Source organism: Carica papaya, chromosome 7 (genome assembly GCF_054855325.1).
Source record: "Carica papaya isolate Zhongbai chromosome 7, ASM5485532v1, whole genome shotgun sequence".
Taxonomy (NCBI): domain Eukaryota; kingdom Viridiplantae; phylum Streptophyta; class Magnoliopsida; order Brassicales; family Caricaceae; genus Carica; species Carica papaya.
The window spans coordinates 2,069,457-2,089,701 of record NC_142315.1 but is presented as its reverse complement, the minus strand read 5'-3'; the positions used below and the strand labels follow the sequence as shown (position 1 = coordinate 2,089,701).

At 34.0% G+C, this 20,245-nt stretch overlaps 4 protein-coding genes and 1 non-coding gene across 5 annotated transcripts; 1 reads left to right on the top strand and 4 right to left on the bottom strand.

Moving 5' to 3' along the window:
- Positions 1-667: 667 nt before the first annotated feature.
- LOC148252876 (putative disease resistance protein At4g19050) lies at positions 668-6,520 on the bottom strand. The gene is given in 5 exon segments (XM_088207759.1): positions 668-1,286; positions 2,141-2,790; positions 2,850-3,737; positions 4,172-5,463; positions 5,565-6,520. Coding segments are annotated over 4 exon segments (3,552 nt in total). The 5' UTR covers positions 6,318-6,520; the 3' UTR covers positions 668-1,286; positions 2,141-2,171.
- Positions 6,521-8,722: 2,202 nt separating this feature from the next.
- Positions 8,723-8,796, top strand: TRNAT-AGU (transfer RNA threonine (anticodon AGU)). The gene has a single exon. It is a non-coding gene; the product is annotated as a tRNA-Thr (tRNA).
- Positions 8,797-9,049: 253 nt separating this feature from the next.
- Positions 9,050-10,577, bottom strand: LOC110817874 (transcription factor MYB4-like). Its single transcript, XM_022046591.2, has 3 exons — positions 10,342-10,577; positions 10,094-10,223; positions 9,050-9,536 (listed from the first exon to the last, which is right to left on the bottom strand). Exons 1-3 carry the CDS (start codon positions 10,487-10,489, stop codon positions 9,122-9,124), a joined length of 693 nt encoding a protein of 230 aa, XP_021902283.1. The 5' UTR covers positions 10,490-10,577; the 3' UTR covers positions 9,050-9,121.
- Positions 10,578-13,200: 2,623 nt separating this feature from the next.
- LOC110817800 (PLAC8 family protein) lies at positions 13,201-16,736 on the bottom strand. Its single transcript, XM_022046494.2, has 5 exons — positions 16,339-16,736; positions 15,635-15,698; positions 15,240-15,404; positions 14,083-14,148; positions 13,201-13,912 (listed from the first exon to the last, which is right to left on the bottom strand). The coding sequence occupies exons 1-5, from the start codon at positions 16,602-16,604 to the stop codon at positions 13,742-13,744; spliced, it is 732 nt and encodes a 243-aa protein (XP_021902186.1). The 5' UTR covers positions 16,605-16,736; the 3' UTR covers positions 13,201-13,741.
- Positions 16,737-17,720: 984 nt separating this feature from the next.
- LOC110817876 (phosphoinositide binding protein) lies at positions 17,721-20,170 on the bottom strand. The gene is made up of 2 exons (XM_022046592.2): positions 19,780-20,170; positions 17,721-18,599 (listed from the first exon to the last, which is right to left on the bottom strand). Exons 1-2 carry the CDS (start codon positions 20,016-20,018, stop codon positions 17,924-17,926), a joined length of 915 nt encoding a protein of 304 aa, XP_021902284.2. The 5' UTR covers positions 20,019-20,170; the 3' UTR covers positions 17,721-17,923.
- Between the last annotated feature and the right edge of the window lie 75 nt (positions 20,171-20,245).

Here is a 20,245-nt window from a genome sequence, read left to right as displayed (position 1 = left end):
TGCGCTTCTACGTCTATAAATGGGTTTGAGTATGTTTAAGCAAACATACAAAAGATTAGTATGAAGTAGGCAACCTAAATGCATATTTTTTGCAAGAAGATAAGTCAGTTGGGCATGGTTTCTAACATGGGTTTAGACATGGTGGGATATATTTGGACTCGAAAGAATACGAGATTGATAGTAATTTAAGAACTGACCGGACTACTGGCAATAGGTGCAGAGAACACTTCAGAAAATTCATGAGATTTTGGTGGAAAGTCTTACCGAATAGGACTAAGTCATCTATATACTGGCAATAGGTGCAGAGAACACTTCAAAAAATTCATGAGATTTTGGTGGAAAGTCTTACCGAATAGGACTAAATCATCTATATAAAATAGATGGGTGATTGATGGGGCTTGACATTAATTTTAAGACCTTGATCTTTTGTTAAGATTCAACATAATGAGAAAGTCGAGAGAGAGTATTCATACCTAAGATGAAGAGATATGCGAAAAGGGAATCCCCTTGTCTAAGTCCTCCGTGAGGAAGATTTCCCTGGGTTAAAACCCAATAAATGTGACTTCATAGGAAACTGTAGTGTAGCATTAGGAAATAAGTTGTAGAACCTTTGATGAAAACCTAAGACACTGTAGCATGTGGGTTAAAAACGAGATTAATAATCATCTCTGACCAAATACAGAAGCTTTTATACCAGATTATAATCGTCTCATGTTATGTGAAAAAGCTTGACCTTAAATCAACCAAGCAATTTTCACTTGAAAGCTTATGAATATGTGATTCAATCTTACATCCGAGCAAAGATCACAAAAAACAAATTCGCAACAGCCACAAATGCAAACGCTGACCTTGCAGCAACTTCACCATCAGAGACAAAATCAATGGAAAAATTACATTTCCACAGCCAGATTTGCTTCTTCCTTCATCTTCCAAGAATGTTTTTTACACGCTGAATTACCAACAAAGATTCACAGCCTTCTTCATATACCAGACAAGCTCAAAAATTAAGGCTTCAAGATAAACAGACTAGGGTCCCTAACACATCATAATAGCAACCACCTGTTAGCTTGCTAGCCGAATTCTTCTAGACTTTGAACTGCAAGATAGCCATCCAACTCCTCATGAAAATCACTTCTACAATCCAGCAAACCAGAGCATATTCTTCACAAAGTAGCAACATGGTAACGAAATCACACCAGAAAAAAGAAAATAGGCAGCTCCAAGGCGGTAGAAACAATAGGTCTGCTTCTCACCATTAAAAGAAACCGAACACGGCATCATAGTACCTGCAGAACAATACAAGTTAACTGGTGAAAACATACTACCTGCAAAACCATACACATCATAAGGCCACCAAAGTCATGTGAGCATTTAAATTTAAATGTTAAACAAAAAGACTATTATAGATCACCCTTTCAGAGTGGTTTAGTTTACAGAATGTTGTACGAAAGACTCAAAAGTCATCTATTATGAATTTTTTTTTTTGGGTATCATGAAAAACTAGGATAGGTATTTAACTACCAGAAATTCTCTTAACAGAAGCTTCAAAGAGCAGTGGCCTGAAAACTTGCAGCTATTGGAGTAATGCTGAAATTTACCCTGTTAAAGGATTGCTTTTTTGAATGCTGAAATTTACTAAAAGCTCCTCAAACTGTGAAACTATACAGATGATGTGAAAGGTGAAAATAATGAAGGAAAACACTCCTGTGATCAGGGTTTCACAAGACTATCATCTTCAGTAAGGTAAAAACAAACACACCAAACACAAACACTTACAATAAGGCAATTCACCGAAGGATGAACAATATTCAGCTTCGTTATTACAAGAAGATAAGAATTGCATGCAGGAGATTCATGGGGCAAAGAAATGGTGGGAAAGTAGAAGAAAAAGAGAGATTGCACAACAAATTTCTAGTAGAAATTACTTGATGCTTAGATGATCCCTCTAAAAATCTTCCAACTTTGATGCAAGAGATATCAAGTAGAAACTACAATTGCTAACAAGTATAGTTGACAAGTATGCTTATAAATTGCTAAAAATAATAGCATTCTCTGCTGCCATTAGATTTTAATGGGAAAATAATAAACCCCGGCCCTCGATTAAAAACATACAATGACATAAAACTGCAACATAACAAACCTGGAGTTATTTCTCAAAGTTCTCAAAGTCTTCATGCATTTGTAATTTCATTTGTTTTCTGAGAGGCTTTGTGTTTTATTTGGGAAGGGAACTTTGGCAACCCAAGACAGGGCTGACTGTCATCACATTGTTCTTCAATTCCAGAACTTATAGTCAAAGTCCAGTTTTGTATTGCCCGAACAAAAAGAAAGAAGCATGTAAAAAAGTCATTAAGTTTTGGGCATTCTCCCCCTGTAAATCTTTCAAGAGACGGCAAGGCAGCTCCGATGCTTTTCAACTCTAGTAGTTCAAACAAATGCAGAGTCCTTAGATGTTTCATCGAATGCACTGTTGTTCCATCAAACTCAAACACGCATTTCAGATTATCACAAAACCTAATCTGAAGAGTCTGAAGATTCATTGGTTGTTGGGACAAGGAGAAAACAATTTCAAGTAGTGGACAACATTCTAGATACAGATGCTTAAGATTACTGAATCTCTCAACTTGCAAATTCTTGTTGCATATACTCTTCAGATTAGGGAGGTTAAGAATCTGCAGAGTCTCAAGTTTGCTTGATGCTCCAATAGCTGCCTCTTCTCTGCTGAAAACACTCTCCATGCTTGTGCATCTCTCAATGCAACAGCCTCTCATTGCGCTGATTTTTTTGTACCTAATTCAGATAAGCAACTGATATTTGCATTATCGTGCAAACATATATATTGAGCATGCCTGAGAACACACTCCAGACCGAGGAAAGGACTGCAAGACCAAATTTCCAGAGACTGGCTGTGGATTTCCGAGTAACAAGGAAAACATCTGGTTCTTGTGTAGATATCTCTAAATTTGCTTTCATCTCTGTGGCTAAAGAAATCTCCATGTTCATCATGCTTTCTTGGAGGTGAAACAGAAAAATGAAATTGCTTGAAATATGTATCCCATAACATGGGATTTTCGTCCAAAAAATCAAAAAACTTGCTGCCACGAACCATTATGTGGAGATTATTTACACTCAATGGAAACACTTTTTCTGCCCCAAAGATGCCACAATCAACCCAATTTAGTTCCTCTGGAAGGTGCTTTATCCTCCTCCAATCAAGTTCTTCAGTATCCTTCAAGAGGGGAAGATGAAGGCGTTTAAGGCAAGACAACTCTGAGATCTCATAGAGAAATTCTTTTATCCCAGTACCCCAAAGATCAAGAACCTCCAAGCGACTAAGTGATTTCAAATGTTGCAGCTTCTTCAGGCCCCAACAATCTCTTAGCAAAAGCTGGCGGAGGTTGCATAAAAACTTCAGGGAAGGCAGGCATGTGACTGCTGTTTCAGAAAGATCAAGAACTTCAAGCCTTGCAAGCTTTTCCAAGCCTGATGCATCTTCCATGCCTGACCAGCCTCTCAATGACAACTGGGTTAAGTTACTTAGGAAGAAGACATCTACGTAAATGGGAGTTTTAGACAAGTTGAGAATCTGAAGGTTCCTCATAGCACTAAGTAAATCACTCAGGAAAGAATCTTTTCTAGGAAGATATCTAAAATTAGAAATATTTAGCTCCTCAAGATTTGATAGAGGCCTTATGATGGGAAGGTAAAAATCCGAAATTCCAAAAAGTCTTGAGTATCTGAAATCGAGGCAAATGCACGAAATTAAAGTTACGATAACTATGAAATGACAAATTAGTGCCACCTGAAAGATCAATCACTTCAAGACTTTCAGCGAAAGCTAGCAACATAGTAAGGGAGGAACAACCACATAGGATAAGCTGGCGCATGTTTGGGAACTCGCTGTAATCAAAGCCTGTCAGAGAACGTGCATTAGTGAGGTCAAGTACCTCGAGCCTCGGAAGTCCTTCCATTTCTGGAAGACGCTCTAAGAATTCACAATCCCTTAAAATGATAGTACGAAGGTTAAGAAGGTGGGAGAGAGATGGTAAAGAGCATAGTTTGGTATCTGAGAGGTTTAGGCAATGAAGGCACCACAAATGTTGAAAGGATTGATCTTCAATTTCAAGTACATTAGAGGAACCAGAGACATCAAGTAATTCAAGGTCTTTACAAGATACTTGGCAGCTTCGTCAGTGCAGTACAATTTCTTAGCAAAATATGAGAAAGGTTACAAGTGATAGAAGGGAAGGCATGCAAGTCAGTTTCAGATAAATCAAGAACTTTAAGACTAGGTGAAATGCCATCATAGATCTCCTTTAAACAGATAGCACCAGAAAGATCAAGAACTTGGAGATCAGAAAGACCTTTTAGCCTTGGAAGTCTAGTTAAGGATTTACAATTTCTCATTCCAAGCAGTGTTAGCTCTTCGAGACCAGATAGAATTGGTAGGCGATCAATCTGCGAATGAGAAACATCAAGGATCCTGAGTTTTGGGAACTGAGAAAAGGTTGCCTCATAGAATCTTTCAAAACATGAAGCACCATTAAGGTCAATAACCTCAAGCTTTTTCAAGGCACTTAGTCATGGAAACATTTTCAGGTGGCTACACCCTCTCAAGATAAGCCAACATAATTCAGTTAAATTGGAAATAGAAATAGGTAACATTTCAACCCGTGCTTCAGAGAAGTTGAGCCTTTGGAGATGAAGCATTTGCTGCAATAAATCATCTGGAATTGTCGTCAATGATGTAGCACCAGATATCTCGAGAATAACTAATGATCTGAGCTCTTTTATCTGATCAATCTCCTGCAGAAACTCACAGCCCCTTAAGATAAGCATTGTAAGCTCTTGCATGTGTGAAAAAGATGCTGGTAGAGATTTGAGCATGGGATTGAAGATGCCAAGAAAATTGAGACCATTCAGACTATGAAAAAATGCATCCTGGACTTCCTTGCCTGGATAATTACCATCAAGTAATAATGTTGAGATTTTCTCTGATTTGCTCCTATGTCCAGCTGTTCTTATCACACCATCAATCAGTGCAGTGTCCCCAAATCCTTCCCATATTTTTTCCTTCAAAGTAGGAATCATTAAACAGCTCTCTGTATATATAAATCTTTGGGAATCCCTACCTGAATAATGTCCTCCATCTTCGTTCTTGCGGTAAATCACAGAATCTTTTTCATCTCTAATCCGCCAATAAGGCACTTTCATTGCACATCCTACCATTACGACACAGTTGGAGTCCACATGTCGGAGAAAGCCTAGACTTATAAGCTCCATGACAACAGAGTAACCCTTGTTAAAAGCATCCTCAACACAATCAATACGACCAAGACAACCCTCCATAATCCAATGGGCTATCAATTGAGTGAAATTAACAGGACCATTCAGGTGAATGTACTGCCAGCTGTGCCAGAAACAACGAATCAGATCATTGGTTGGCAGAATTGCATGGGCAATTCAGAGAAAGCAGGGCATAATGCTGGAAGCATCAGTAACTGTTGAATCTACTATAAACTCTCCTCTCCAATCCCGATGTTTGTGTTCTGTAATGCAATTTAGTGCTTCTGCAATAGCCTCAACTTTAGCAGGAGCACCCTCACTTTCCGTATAGATATCTTCAAATGGTAGCTTAAAATTTTGATCTCTGACTTTTGTTGCAAAAGAGTGAAGGTCTCCGAAGTAGACAAGGGTCCAATCTCCAACACCTTCACGTAAGGATCATTAGGATTTCCAGAGTAATCTATTGTGGTCACCAAGACTTTAAATGAAGGCTGCTTAAAATCAGGAACCAAGGATTCAAATTCTGATACAATTGCATCTACTATCATATCCTTAGAAACACCATCCAAGATTAGAAGACACCTCTTCTTACCAATAGCTGTTGATATTTTCTCTTTCAGATTACCTTCTGTCTGCTTCTCCTCATCTTCTGTCTGCTACTCCTCATCCTCACCGTCATCACCATCGTCACCCACATCCCACTCCTCAGTTGGCAGACATATAGGCAGGGGAGCAGCAATCTTCCCAAGAGGAGATTCCTTGTCATGTTTTCTGCTCATAGACAGCCAAAAACATAAATCAAACAAACCTTTTTGCTTTACAAGATCACGAACCTTTTTCGCAATCCATGTTTTCCCTATTCCTGGTTTCCCAACAAGACACACTTTGACATGGTCTGCGCATAGCGCGTCCAGTATGAATTGTATGCGCAAACCCAGTGTGTCCTCGTTGGCCATGGCTGACCCAGTTTTATACCAATAAATAAGAAAACAACCGTGAGAGAAGTTACGGGCTAAGATTACAGGAATCATGGTAAGAATGGTGAAAGAGGGCGTATCTAAGAAAGGTTAAAGATAAAAAGAGGGAAGTTCTAAGTTTCTATATCGAAAAACAATTCAGATCTAAAGCTGTCCGAGATAAATAAGAGAAAATTTCAAGCGTAGTATAGAACTCATAGACAATCTGAAACAGAATAATCATGAAAGAGAGTCAAGAAAAGAAAGAAAGAAGTAGAGCTTACTAAAAACCTGTAGATTTCTATTGCCTAGTCCGGTGGAAGCAGTACCAGTCGGTTGTTTGCAAATTGTAAATCAGAAGAGGATGCCGGTGGTGGAAGATGGACAACTCACAGCATTAATTATAATTTTTAAACACTGTTGACACTGTCTACTAAAATATTCAATCACATACTCTGAGATTGTAAATGATAAATAATTTATAAAAACAAATAATAAATTGTAAGCTCTGCATTCATCTCCTTCTCTTTCATCTGCTTTGACGACTTCTTGTTAAACTTCCTCAATAATGGAACATCTGTATCACTCTCATCATTAAGAGCCCTTCGTGGTTGTTTCTACAACTTCTCTTCACTCTGTTTCTCCGGCTTTCGATCATGTCGCTCTCTCTCCTCCGCATCAATCAAAACCTGCAATTTGCTACCAAAGCCTGCAAGTCAATATATATAACATCATCACTTTACTTGGACAAAACAAACTGGATTAGATCACACAGAATAAATCATTATCGTGCATGTTGAATAATGTATTAGGAAATAAACAAGTAATCAAGAATTTACATATTTCATAATTTTAGAGTTGGTAACTATTATACGATATATATATATATATATATAGTTAACCCAAAGCTAAATTTTTTTATATCTAAAAAATGTAAATCAATAATTATTATAAGTATTATTACTTTAATTCTATTTTATTTATTAAGTATATTACTATTATTTTAATTCTAGGTAATTATGATATCCTTTTAAAAATAAAATTTTATTTTAAAATATATATTATCATATTAATTTTATATTAAAAATATTTTTAAGAATTAAAAATTTTAGATGTGGTAATTCTTAAACATTTTTTCAACAAATGAAATATATATTATGAATTTTAAATATTATATTGGCTATGAATTCAACTTGATTTGTCTAAAGTAAGGGCCTATCGAAGAAGATGATGGGTCAAGAAATTTTTATAATTCAGTTCGCGGATCTTTATAAAATAGATTAGATTTAAACTAAACTAAAATTGTTTATGAAACGAGAGATTATCAAGAAGACGAAGAGGCCCCATCGGAGTTAACCCTTCCCTCAACAGCACATAATCCATGCATATAAGAACACAAGCAAACCCTAATGACCGTCATTTTTACACGAGTCAGATGATACCCAACTCTAGTAGGTAAATAATAATACTACCACCAATATTGGGTTTATGTATTGAAATCATACTTAATATTTCATTACTTCTGGCTCTCTGAAACTTAAAAGTACTTTATATATATAATACTAGTTAGTTAAATATTCCAATTAATTAAACTCATCTAGTAGTTTTTCTATCCTACTCCAATCATTTTTTTTTATGATAACGAATAGAAAATCAAAATAAGTCAACTATATGATCTACCATAAAAATCATTGATTTCAATACCTCATAAATCAATGACTTCTAACCGAGTAAACGAATATAAATTAAACAATTCATTTAAACTCTTACTATCTCTTAGTAGCAATTGGTTGATTAAGTAATTTTATGATAATTTTCGTTATCTTCGATGCAGCAATGAGCTGCTCTCATCACATTTTCTGTCATATAAAATTTTTAATTTTCACACATTTGAGCAAACCAAAATCTATAAGTTGCATAACAACATAATCACATTTATTAAAAATCTTCTAAATATAATCAACATGATCAAAATAAAGTTCGATTATCAAATAAATTATCCACTTAGTGAAATTGATAAGGATAATATTTTTATTTTAGTAGAATTTTAGTAGATTTTTACATTTTCTTTGTTCATAATCACAACTTGTTGAAGAAATTCAAGAGAATAATTTTTAATATTTGATGAATTTGGTGAAGCCAAGCTATGAATGATAGACTAGAATACATATATATATATATATATATATATATACATAGATATTAAAGCATAAAAGGCATAGTAGGAGAAAATTCAAGTATGAAGGATGCCATTATTAAAACACTTCAAAATCTATAGCTATTAAACATAGGAATCAATAAACGAAAAAGTGCTGCTATATATATGTGTGTGTGTGTATATATATACGTATATATATATAGATTGTCCAGCTAAAGCTCAGAAATTATTCTGAATAATGTTCATATATTGTTTTGTGGATCCTGTCGGTTTTCTGGTAAGTAAATTGAGATTTTAGTTCTCAATGAGATCAAACAGTGTCGCTTTCATAGCTCAGTTGGTTAGAGCACCCGTTTAGTAAGCGGGAGGTCTTGAGTTCGACTCTCAATGAAAGCACCACATCATTTATTGTAAAACATTTTTAATCTTTCCTGGAAAAGGAAGCGAAGTTGCAATAACCTTTGTCTTTAGAGGACCACTTTACTGGGCAGAAAATCACAAACTTTTTTAATTTGTAAGCACAGATGTTCACATACCTCATAGTATATACACACACATACATACAGTGCATACATATATATATATATATATGTATATCCTTTGGCACCCACAAAAGTAAACAATATAATATCTTTCAAACATGGTTCAGTGCAGAAGAAAAAGAACCAAACTCTCAGCATACTAACTCTCAATCTGATTCTGGTTTCCTAAACAAGATTTGCTAATAAATCTCATCCATAAAAAGGCTTATCCAAACATCATTCTCAACCTCATCATTATAGAAGTCACTATTCAAAACACACAAAGAGTAGTCTACATATGTTGCCCAGTACTCCTCATCGTATAATATTATTTCTTCTTCCAGCATGGTCAGTTTTCTTTCCTCAACAAGGTCAGATATGGGTTGACAGGGTGACATTTGAATCACAGTGGAGCTTTCTGAATTTGATGGCTCTGGAGAAATGATAAGTTCTTGAGTCTCGGTTGAATTCTCTTTTGTTTTCGTAAATATTAAAACTTCTTGTGATGGTTTTTTATTGATGTCGTTCTTCCTGCGCTTTTTGAGATGAGTGTGCCAGTAGTTTTTGATATCGTTGTCTGTTCTTCCCGGTAATTTTGTTGCGATTGTTGACCATCTTAATATTACGAAAGAATGAAATGTTAAGTTATGAATTAAATTTTAAGATCGAATAATTATTAAGTTTACTTCAAAAAATATACATAGATAATTAAGTATACGTATATGTAAACACTAATAAATTAGTATGTCTAGTTGTTTTTTCTTTCATTGTTTTACTAATAAAGTTACGTAGAAATAAGTAAATATATTTCAAATACTATTGGTACATATTTTATGGAAATGCAGAAGTAGTATTCATTCAAAACATAGATATGATGCAGAAAGTATATGTACAGAGAAGCATACATGTGTGTGTGTGTGTGTATAGATTTCTGAGCTATTTATAAGTGCTGAAAAATGTTCTGGTACTGTCTCCAAAATAGATAAAGAAAAAAAAAAGATTGATCATGAAGAAACCAAGATAAATCCTAGCATTTCTTGGAGTATTGAAATTACCTGTTCCTATATAGAAGTGTAAGTGTGTGTGTGTGTGTGTGTGCGCAATAAGATGATATATAGAGATATTCAATTGACAACTGTAGTTAAAATGAAGAAGTTGAACAGATAAATTACCGGTTTCCAAGCTTGTTATGTAAAGCAATTATGGTTTCCTCTTCTTCCTTGCTGAATTTTCCACGCTTAATATTCGGCCTCAGATAGTTCATCCAACGAAGTCTGCAACTCTTTCCAGACCTCGACAGACCTACCATATATACATAATCAAACCCATTATACAACGTACATATATAGTGCAAGCAAACAAATACATACACATATACATATACATATGCGTAATTAATTGTATTGATCATTTGAAATACCTGCAGGTTTTGGCATCTTACTCCAGTTCCAAATTCCATATCTCCTGATATAAGCTACCAACTTCTCGTCTTCTTCGGGACTCCATGCACCTTTATTCAGAGATATACAACGTCTGAGCTTACTTGAGCTTTCACCACCTCCTTCCATGATTAATTTTCTTTGTAGTAATATTGATCGACCTAATTATTCACCGATCATGATGATCAGCTTCAACTTCACAAGTATGTATACATATATATATATATATATATATGCACGTACACAGACACAAACAAGAACAGGACTTTAATTGTTGTATACTTACCCTGTGTGCATTCAAATATCCTGTGGAAAACTTTAACAAGATTTTCCCATCGTTTTCAACGTGAAGAGAATAAATTATTTTTCTGGGAGGAAGCAATCTTTGAAAGTTCTGCAAAAAATTTTAAAAAAAAAATTGTCATCTTTTTTTAGAGTTGACGTTATGATGACTTCCTTTTAACATAAATATATACATATACATATATATATATATATATACATATAGATGTGTGTATTTAAGTGATTATCTGATCAGTATATAAGAGCTAATATTTTTACCCAAAATTTGTATTTCTCTTCATCTATAAAAATTATTGTTAATTTAAATTAAATTGTCACTATTTTTTTTATACAATTATGTTATAATTGATATATACATATGTATATATATTTTTATTCAATAAATAAAATATATAAAGTATCAATATATATTAATTAAATGCCCAAACCAATCAATATTAATTGTAAAATGTATATTAAAAATTAATCTAAGTAATCATATAGTGGGGCGGCATTATTGTGTATATATATATATATATATATATTAATAAAAAGATATTATCCCATGACACCTGCCCCATTAATTATAATCCTATAAATATAGCCAAATTTTTGTATTGCATACGTATGTGAATAGAATAAAATTGTTTTCTATTTCAAACGATATTAAATTACTGAAATTAAGTGAGAAGAATTATTGTCTTCAAATTACTTATAAATTAACTAATTAAATTAGCAATTATCACTATAAATAAAAACAATATTATATATATATATAGAATAAGATGAAGGTTTTGTCAAATTATAGAATGTAAATGCACGCATAGATGTCTTTAATTAAAATTTCATATTTTTCTTATATAATAATAATGTTTATGAAAGTGATTTGGGAAAGATTAATTTAAAATGAGAGTATTAATATTTAATTATGATGTTTAAATGACGTCTCCTTAGTGAGCTTCGCAAGGTAGCCGGTGATGAATTAATTTTTTTTAAAAAAAAGAAATTATTAAAAAATCTATTAATTTAATAATTTAGCATTAAGAATTTTAAATATTAATGGAAGAAAATGACATACGGTATACCAACTTTGAATTCGTTTTTTTTTTTTGGAAAAAAAAAATAAGTAGCTAAAAAATTTATTTATACGAACAAAAAATAAAAGTCGTGCAAAAGAAGTGAAACCGAAAAATCTAAGAGGTTTCAAAATACAATATTATCTATTTGAATTGTGAAAAGATCGCTATATATGAGCATAAGCTACTTTATTATAATCTCGAGAGATTTAAAAAATAATATAACCTTAAAAAAAATATTAGAAATTATTTTATATATCGTTTATCATATTCTTTCTATGAGTTAATCTTGTATATAATTTTAGTGGTAAGAAATGAGTCTTATTTTATTGTTTGTATAAGAATAAGTAACGAAAATTTTTCTAAAATCGGGATAAATTTAGTTAGAAAAAAAAATTATACCTCAATTATATTAAGTTATTGAGAAAATATCTTCTCAATAAATCTTAAGATACAATAAAATTAATATTTAAGTAATAAGACTAATTACATACATATATTTATCTCTTCGATAATAATTATAAATTTAAAACGAATTATATTACCTTATGACATTCTAGTTCAAAACAATCATTTTTTAAATCTAAATTTTTATTTTTTATTTAAAAATTTAGCTCAACTTATTAATAATATATGATTCGAACCGCATATGAAACTCAATAATCATTTTTTTTTTTAATGTAGAGTCAACTTATATTAAATATATATATATATATATATATATATTGGAGTTACGTACCATTAATACCTTGGACTTAAAATGATATTTGGGTTTTGAAAGCATTACAAATAATATGCAAGGTTCAAGTTACAATTATGATACACCTATATATATATATATATATATTAAAATATAAATCTTTTATATTATTATGGTAGAAGTTTCTACAAAGTAGAAGTAGATGGTCAGAAAAATAATACCCAAAAAATAAAATAAAATATTAATTAGAGGACTAGATTGAAGATGAGTATCACATGGTTGATTAAATTAATTTAATAAAATATTTGAAAAGAAAATAACAAAGCATAGTCAAAAGTCATAGCCTCGTGCCACTTTTACTTTGATTAGTTGCATAAACTTTATTCATCAAAAAGAAATTTGTCTTCTTTACACACTTGTGGAACCAAAAGATAAAACTTTAAGAAATCGTCGGTGTGAATTTAATTACTAACAAATTTTACTTGTGTAAAGAACCTAAATTTTAACATAGATTTGTATTCTACGTGTTATGTGGTATTTCTCTACATCTATAAAATTTTATAACGAAAGTTTGATTTTTATCTAACATACGAATAATTATATATTACGTCATATATAAGAGTTAAATTTTTTTATCGTGTTTTAAAATCTATTAATTAAGGAACAAGATCAAGTAATCAGTTTCTATGGAGCATAAGTATGTAAGGGTTTTCTAAGATTTGATAGAAATTGGTTCTCTGAGTTCAAAGGTAAAAATTGAACCTGACTGCAAGATTCACTAGTTGAACAATAACAAAAAGATTTTTAAAGGGGAAAATAGACAGGTAAATGATTATGTTTTTCAAACCCTTTAATTTCTTTTGTCAAGATCCTACACAAACAGACCAAACTTGTCAGAATACACATTCGGTTCCAAAGATGCAGGAATCAATTTAGCGGACTTGAAGCTTGAAGAGAATAGGAAAGTTGACTGGTGAGGCCCGTGAAAGAGTCTAGTCAAAATACTGCAGATACAGGAAGCAGCTTCGTGATTGGTAAACGTGTAGTTGGAAATCTCCAGTTCCACTGTCAAGAATCAAATAACATCATGGAATACAGTTTCTCTCTTATCAAGAATCACCAATATCTTCCCAAATTCAAAGGGTTAGAAATTGGTATCTCGTCCGCAGTTCACGTCCAGCCATCCAGGCAGGATACACTCCGTTGGCAGCGTAAAAACTGCAATTAACTTCAAATCTGTTGGAGACTGAATCCATCCTTTCAGTGGATAAATTACTTGAAGGGTAAGTCCGGCTCTTGATATCAAGGTGGATCCCTACTGTTTCAATTCTTTTGCGCATCAGACGGAACAGGAGTTGTGATTGAGACAAGAGGAGGCGGGTGTAGCTCGAGAAAGTTTTTGTTCCCTTCACTATAGCCACCGATGCATAGTGTATCCCCTCGACCATGCCAAGTTCCATCCTGGACATTGTTCATTTCCAGAGTTCTGGACTCCTGTTTCATATTTGAAGAATACAAACCATCAAATTTTCTAAAACATGGTTAAAATACTTAGTGACCAAATGAGATTCAAGTCATAATATTTGATTGATTCAAGTCATAGCTGAAGAGTCCCTGTTTCAAGGGTCAACAAAACAAATCTGCTGAGGATACAAGTTTAGCACCTGGCATAATGCGCACATGGGACAGATAAGATGGTAGATGCAGTCGTCCAAGAAACTATCATTGCCCTGAAAACAATCAAACATCCAAAATCTGTCAACGAAAGCAATCAATCGGAACCAGAAACAGCCAACTAATGCCAAATACAAGAAAGATGCCACACATACAGATACTAATTCATATACTCGACAAAATATGATATTATACATGTGCATGACTTATATTTTTCTGTGTCAATCACTAGGAATTGCTCAATGGCTGGTAACTTTGCATATATCGAACTTATCCCGAGGAAAAGTGAAACGTAGGCCTGAAAGGCTAGAAGAAATCTTGACACAGAAGTAACTCAAAACTTCCAGGATTTTATGGAACAAAGACAGACCATATCCAACTTTGGAGAATAAGGGCAACCAAAAACAACCCGGGGAAATTGAGAAAGAAAGTTATTTTTCCTATTAAAATAAATGTCATAGCTTCCTTATTCCTAAATTAACTAATACTGAACGGTTTGTGAGAAAAAAAAAAAGGGACTTTCATAAATGCAATAAAGTTCATAGTAAACGGTTATTAAGGCAAAGAAGAATAGACTTGATAGATTCAGTCTCCATTCTTGCTCAAATACCCTACTAAAAAGCTAGAGTATATAGCATTATTTGCATCGTCATAAATGTCCCCACCAAAAAGATTACCAAACTAAGAAACTGTACACAAAATCAATTAAAGCATCAAGCTTCCACAGAATTTTGATGGAGCTGCCCTCTAGAAGTATGATAAGTTATTTTATATTACAGGTGGATATTGATGTGATATCCCATTCTAAAACTATATATAAACTCATAAATTACTACAAAAATTAACGAACACCTTAGTTTTTTCCTCTAGTAACCATGAAAACGGATACCGTGACAGTATATTACCTGTTAAACAAAATAATTTCTCCTAGAACCACATGAGCTGCTCTCAAATTAATGTACAAGGAGATATTGCAGATTATTGGATAAAAAATTAATAGAAAAACATAAAATGTTTAGAAGACTAGAAATTAGGAAGATAAATAATCAGTTCTTACTATATATACCTGATATTAGGATCCTTATACAAAATTAAACCTGCAAAACAACTATTAAAATCAAACCAAAAGATGTATTAAGATTCTCACCCTTATATTAAATTTCCTTCTTATTTGTGCGCGGAAGAAACCCAAATATATTCCCACTGAAATGGTGAAAGCAAGTGCAAAATACAGAAAGCAATGGCGCTTGGTGACAATATAGGCAATGAAATTGACAAGAGCAGTAACAACGAGGATGAAATAAACGATTCCCTGCAAAATTACATTTCATGTATATCAAAAATACTTGAGTTGCCAAAGGAACAAAATTTAGATTTGGTAGTAGAATTAACAGAGAATGTTTGTAAATGAATAACATAACACTATTCAAGTAGCTTGATTCTTACTCTCCGAAAAAAGTAGCTAGATTCTTAAGAAGCATAACTTTATATTTGATTTCCATAAACGCCATGATGGTTTTAAGAATTATAAACTAATTTTACCTGAATAAAACAAGGACCAAAACCGGCCCGTCTCATGTTTTTCCCAAATCTGTACCATGGGCAACTGCAAGATCAAATACAATATTATTCATAAAGCATCATAATATTACAATCATAGAAACCAATAGTATCAATTCCCCCCCAACAGGGGGCTAAAACTGCAGGCAAAGCATGGAATACCTAAATACCCAGAAGAAAAAGGTCAATGCTTCAGGTGGCATCAAAGTCAAACTTCCCTGACCTGAAATTATTTGGCAAAAAATCTACCAAGGGAAAAAATTGCTTTCTCCTAATTACACTCAATCATAAGACTTTGAAAAGAGAACAATAAGGAAAATTTTGAAACAAAAAGGAAAATAAAAACTCAACATTAACCCGCACGTTTATTTCAGATGAAAATCGAAGTAAAAAAGACGAATAAAGAAAAAAGCTATCATATCCAATCTACCATCCTTTTAGCTCCTACCTAAAACTAAGCCCCCAAAAAATCTCAAGAAAAGGTAAAAAAATTTCTGCCGAAACAAACAACATCAGAAAAATCCGGAATTCACGAAAAACACGCCTAAATTTTTTTCTTCAAAAAAAGATTCTCATGCGTAAGGGTTTCTTCACACCATAGCATAGCTTGTCTATAGTTTTCTCCTAGAAACAAAAAAAATTTCCTGCGAAACAAACAGGGGGGCTGGGAAGACCAAAGAACTCACCAAGCGGATTCAATAGCGATACGACGGTCCTCGCAACAATCAAGAACCTCACCTTCCCACATCCTCAAAACCCCACCTAAATCTCCTCCTTTCTCATCATCTCCCGCATCGACGCTCTCCAGTCTCGTCCACTTTCCTTGCGTCTGCAACGCCACAGTCGAACACAACATATCGAAATCCAAAACCGCCATCCCCTCAATCAGCTCCTCCTCCTCCTGCCCTCCTCCACCTACCCCGCCCTTCTCTCGCTTTTCCAAATCCTCCATTGACACCGTTTTCCTTCCCTTTCCTTCTCTCTGTCTTTTGCTTTTCCGTGACCTCCTTGATCTTCCGTGTGTGTTCGTATTCTTGGAAAGGATGCTTTTTTTTTTTTTGCTTTCCTTTAATTAACAATTTTCTGTTTTTTAAAGGTTTTAAATTTTAAGTGGGAATGAAAATAGTTGGGGGGTGGAAGGTTTAAGTGGCGGGTAATTATTATGTGTGGGTCCCAGTGGAGCCCCATTATTGACGGTACAGCTGTTGCCACCTAGGATCAAGATTATCCTATTTTGCATATTTATATATATACATATAAAATATTATCTTATCAATTAACTAATTTAATTAATCATTGAATCATAATCAATCAAAATAGGATTAGTAATAATCATTTTTTAATTATTTTGGCCAATTATTATTATTATTATTATTATCTTTTTTTATATTTTCATGATTATATGAGAGAGCACTTTTTCTACAGTGATTAAATCAAATAATTAAGAGTAAATCTTTTTAAATTATAATTTGATTATCCTTTTAATATTTTTATTTGAACTAATTATGGTGTTTGCTTTGTTTAAAAATGGTTTATATAAATATAAAAATATGAGAGGAAAATGGATAAGGAAGAAATTGGGAAATCATGTGCAGTCAGCCAACCTCTGAGCTGTTCCAATAAAGATTGTAAAAGCCTTCTTAGTACTTTAGCCCATTAATTGAAAATCTTAATATCAAGTAATATTAGGGTTCTTGAGTTTTTTTTTTTTTTTTTATTAAATATATTTTCTGGGTCCACATAATTTTGTCAACTTACTATTTGAAATATAAAATCTAGATTTTTCAAATAAATTATTGAAGTGTTTAAAGAATATGAACTTACTATTTGTATTCATTTATTTATATTTTAATTTTACTTTTTTTAAATATATATATATATATAATTAGCAGACACTGATACAGACACTGGACATGATATGACCATGATAAAATGCTGCAAAACTTGTTTATTGCAAAATAATCAATGATTCTACCCATAAAGGTCAGATTCAACCATTTGGGTTCCAGTCTGCAAAACATAAAAGAGAAGACTTCAATCAAAGCACAGAACCTAAAACATCCAAAAATTCAGATACCAAAAGTTAATCAAATTAGAGATGGAATATGCATTGAAGTTTCTACCTTTACAAGAAACATAATTCATAACAGTACAGACAGACAAGGAAAGGAAAAGGGAAGGTGGCATCCGCCTCCGTCGGGATGGGAATCTTGGCACAAATTTTTCTTAATTTGAATATATATGGAAAGTTGACCAAGGCAAAATGAACATTCATGTCTTCGCTGCAGGTCTCACCAGCCCCAATCCACTACCACTACCCAAATGCTTGAAGTCTGTCGCCTGGAGATGATCCCCGTGTCCTGCAAAGCCTGTCCCTCCTTTTACCAAGTTAACCAAGTTCCTCTCTTTACATAGCTTGTTGCATACTAAACAAACCCTATCAACCACCACAAATTTGTCTGCACATTTCTTGCAGAAGACATGCCCACACGAGCTGAGGGCCACAAGAGCTAATGTGTCGGTCAGAGTAACCTTGCAGCTGGGACAGATAAAAGTTTTGTCCAGGGAACTGGATTTCTTCTTTTCACTGTTGTCTTCTGAAAAGTGGATTGGGAAGAGAGCCTTCAGCTTCAGTTTCTCCTTGCCTTCTGGGCAGGCCGTACTGCTGGAGGGAGCTTCTACCTTATGTGAAGCTTCTGGCGTAGCAGAAGGCAGCCAAAATGCTTTCATTGTCCGAAGTGCTTCCTCTTCATAAGACGTGACCTTAACACTGTTTGCCCCATGAAAACCATTCTTGTCTCGACAATGGTTTCTATCACTGTACTGGGGAAGAGCACCATGATTTTGCTGATCAAAGGCATCTAGCTCTCTTGCTTTCTGCAATGCTAGCTTCTCGTCTTCCTCTTCCTTCTCTTGCTTCTGTTGAGCAGAATGGGCAGCTAGCTTCCTGCCAAAGAGGGTAATAAGATGTTATAGATTTATAACTGATCATAGCATGAAAGGCAGACAAGTATGAGACAGTACTACAAACAGGAAAAAATGACTAACAGAATATTTTCATTTTATTGAGAAAAAGATATTGGGTGGAGGGATCTATTCTTCTGCTTACCATAACAAAGCATCATCAAAGCAAAGTTCCCAATTGTATTGGATAATCCTTGTTTTATATGTAGAACAGTTACTAAGCTGCAATAAGAGGTATTGCCATAAAGCAACTCTCTTCTTTGAGTATTTTCACAAAGCCATTAAGCCATTTACTCTCAATACAACTCAAATAATAAACTGACTTTTCCTGCATAACCAAGAAGTAAAGAGACGGCAACACTTCAAAATTTTAAAACCAAAACCATTATCCCAAGCTTTACATCCCAAACCTCTTATTTGTCTTCTGCAGTAAACTGTCATCTTTCTGCAATTTAGCAATATGCTGAACATATGTCGTTTCTGCAGTAGCATACATTCCAAAACAGAGCCATATAACTTCTATTAGTTGCTATATGCCCACCAGAATATACGGTAACAAGTTCCTCTAACGTACGACTTTTAAACCATAAGCATCTTCTTACAATAGCATTATGCGTATTTCCAGTCTGATCCATTAACCCGACGTCCTCCTGTTGCCACTTCCTAAATGTAACATGATCTGACACGGGGAAAAGAAACCTTAACATCCCGGGCATATTCTGAAAAACTTAGTAGTGGGCTTTTAAAAAAGCCTATGCTGCAACTATATAGGATTATAATGTTGTAACATGATCCTCGTGTTAACACACACTCTAGCTAAGGTCATCATCACCAAAGTACATACAAAGAAAGAAATAACCACAGCAGCTCAGGGGAGTGCCACAGTTGGCACAGGAACTTCCTTAACACGATCACCATCACCAAAACTTGCCAACAATCAAACCCAGTTTGCACAAATCACTTTCCTAGCATTCCCACATCGTCTATTTCACTCAAATGATTTAGTAAAACCATTAGCACCATCTAGTTATAATTCCAATCATTACAACTTAAATCACAAGATTTGAAAAGGTATACACAGATCTCAATCCTGAAATTGCATGAAAATTTACACCAAAAAACGCGGATTCTTTCATCAAGTAAAATAAAAATCACAGATTTACCTCTGTATGTCTTTTTTCTGGGCGAGGAGGCACTCGAGGATGCACTCTTTACAGAAGACATGACCCTTTTGGCAGCACAAGGGGTCGATGAAGGGCTTCAAACAGAGGCAGCAAACATCAAACGGCTTGATCGAATCTTTCCCCAATCTCTCCTTCTGGGTTCCATAACCTAGCTTTCTCTTCTCGTCGTAAGTGAAAAACGCTAAGTCGTTGTTGTTCTTCGAGTGTCTCTGTGGCATCTCTGCGTTATCGCTTTACGAAAAAGAGAAGATACTAAGCTGATTAACGTCTCGGATTGGTATCGGGTTTAGATTTGAGTGAAACCCTAAATTATATTGATCGTCTCTCCAGTATGTCGAATTTCATTGGGTTTTGTTTTCCGTTTAGGATCTGGAATTTGGGGATTAAGCACAGGGGGATATTTTGAGGTGCGTCACCGCCCAACATAGGTGCTTGGAAATTTCAT

What these genes read in the sequence shown, in the direction of transcription:
- LOC110817800 (XM_022046494.2), bottom strand. Translation starts at nt 16,604, where the DNA reads ATGGAGGATTTGGAAAAGCGAGAGAAGGGCGGGGTAGGTGGAGGAGGG. An exon ending in TTGGTCCTTGTTTTATTCAG is followed by an intron (nt 15,405 to 15,634) that starts GTAAAATTAGTT and finishes GTAATTTTGCAG; the next exon opens with GGAATCGTTTATTTCATCCT. An exon ending in GAAGGAAATTTAATATAAGG is followed by an intron (nt 14,149 to 15,239) that starts GTGAGAATCTTA and finishes GATTGTTTTCAG; the next exon opens with GGCAATGATAGTTTCTTGGA.
- LOC110817876 (XM_022046592.2), bottom strand. Translation starts at nt 20,018, where the DNA reads ATGCCACAGAGACACTCGAAGAACAACAACGACTTAGCGTTTTTCACT. An exon ending in CAGAAAAAAGACATACAGAG is followed by an intron (nt 18,600 to 19,779) that starts GTAAATCTGTGA and finishes CCTCTTTGGCAG; the next exon opens with GAAGCTAGCTGCCCATTCTG.
- LOC110817874 (XM_022046591.2), bottom strand. Translation starts at nt 10,489, where the DNA reads ATGGAAGGAGGTGGTGAAAGCTCAAGTAAGCTCAGACGTTGTATATCT. An exon ending in TAAGATGCCAAAACCTGCAG is followed by an intron (nt 10,224 to 10,341) that starts GTATTTCAAATG and finishes TATATATGGTAG; the next exon opens with GTCTGTCGAGGTCTGGAAAG. An exon ending in CATAACAAGCTTGGAAACCG is followed by an intron (nt 9,537 to 10,093) that starts GTAATTTATCTG and finishes CGTAATATTAAG; the next exon opens with ATGGTCAACAATCGCAACAA.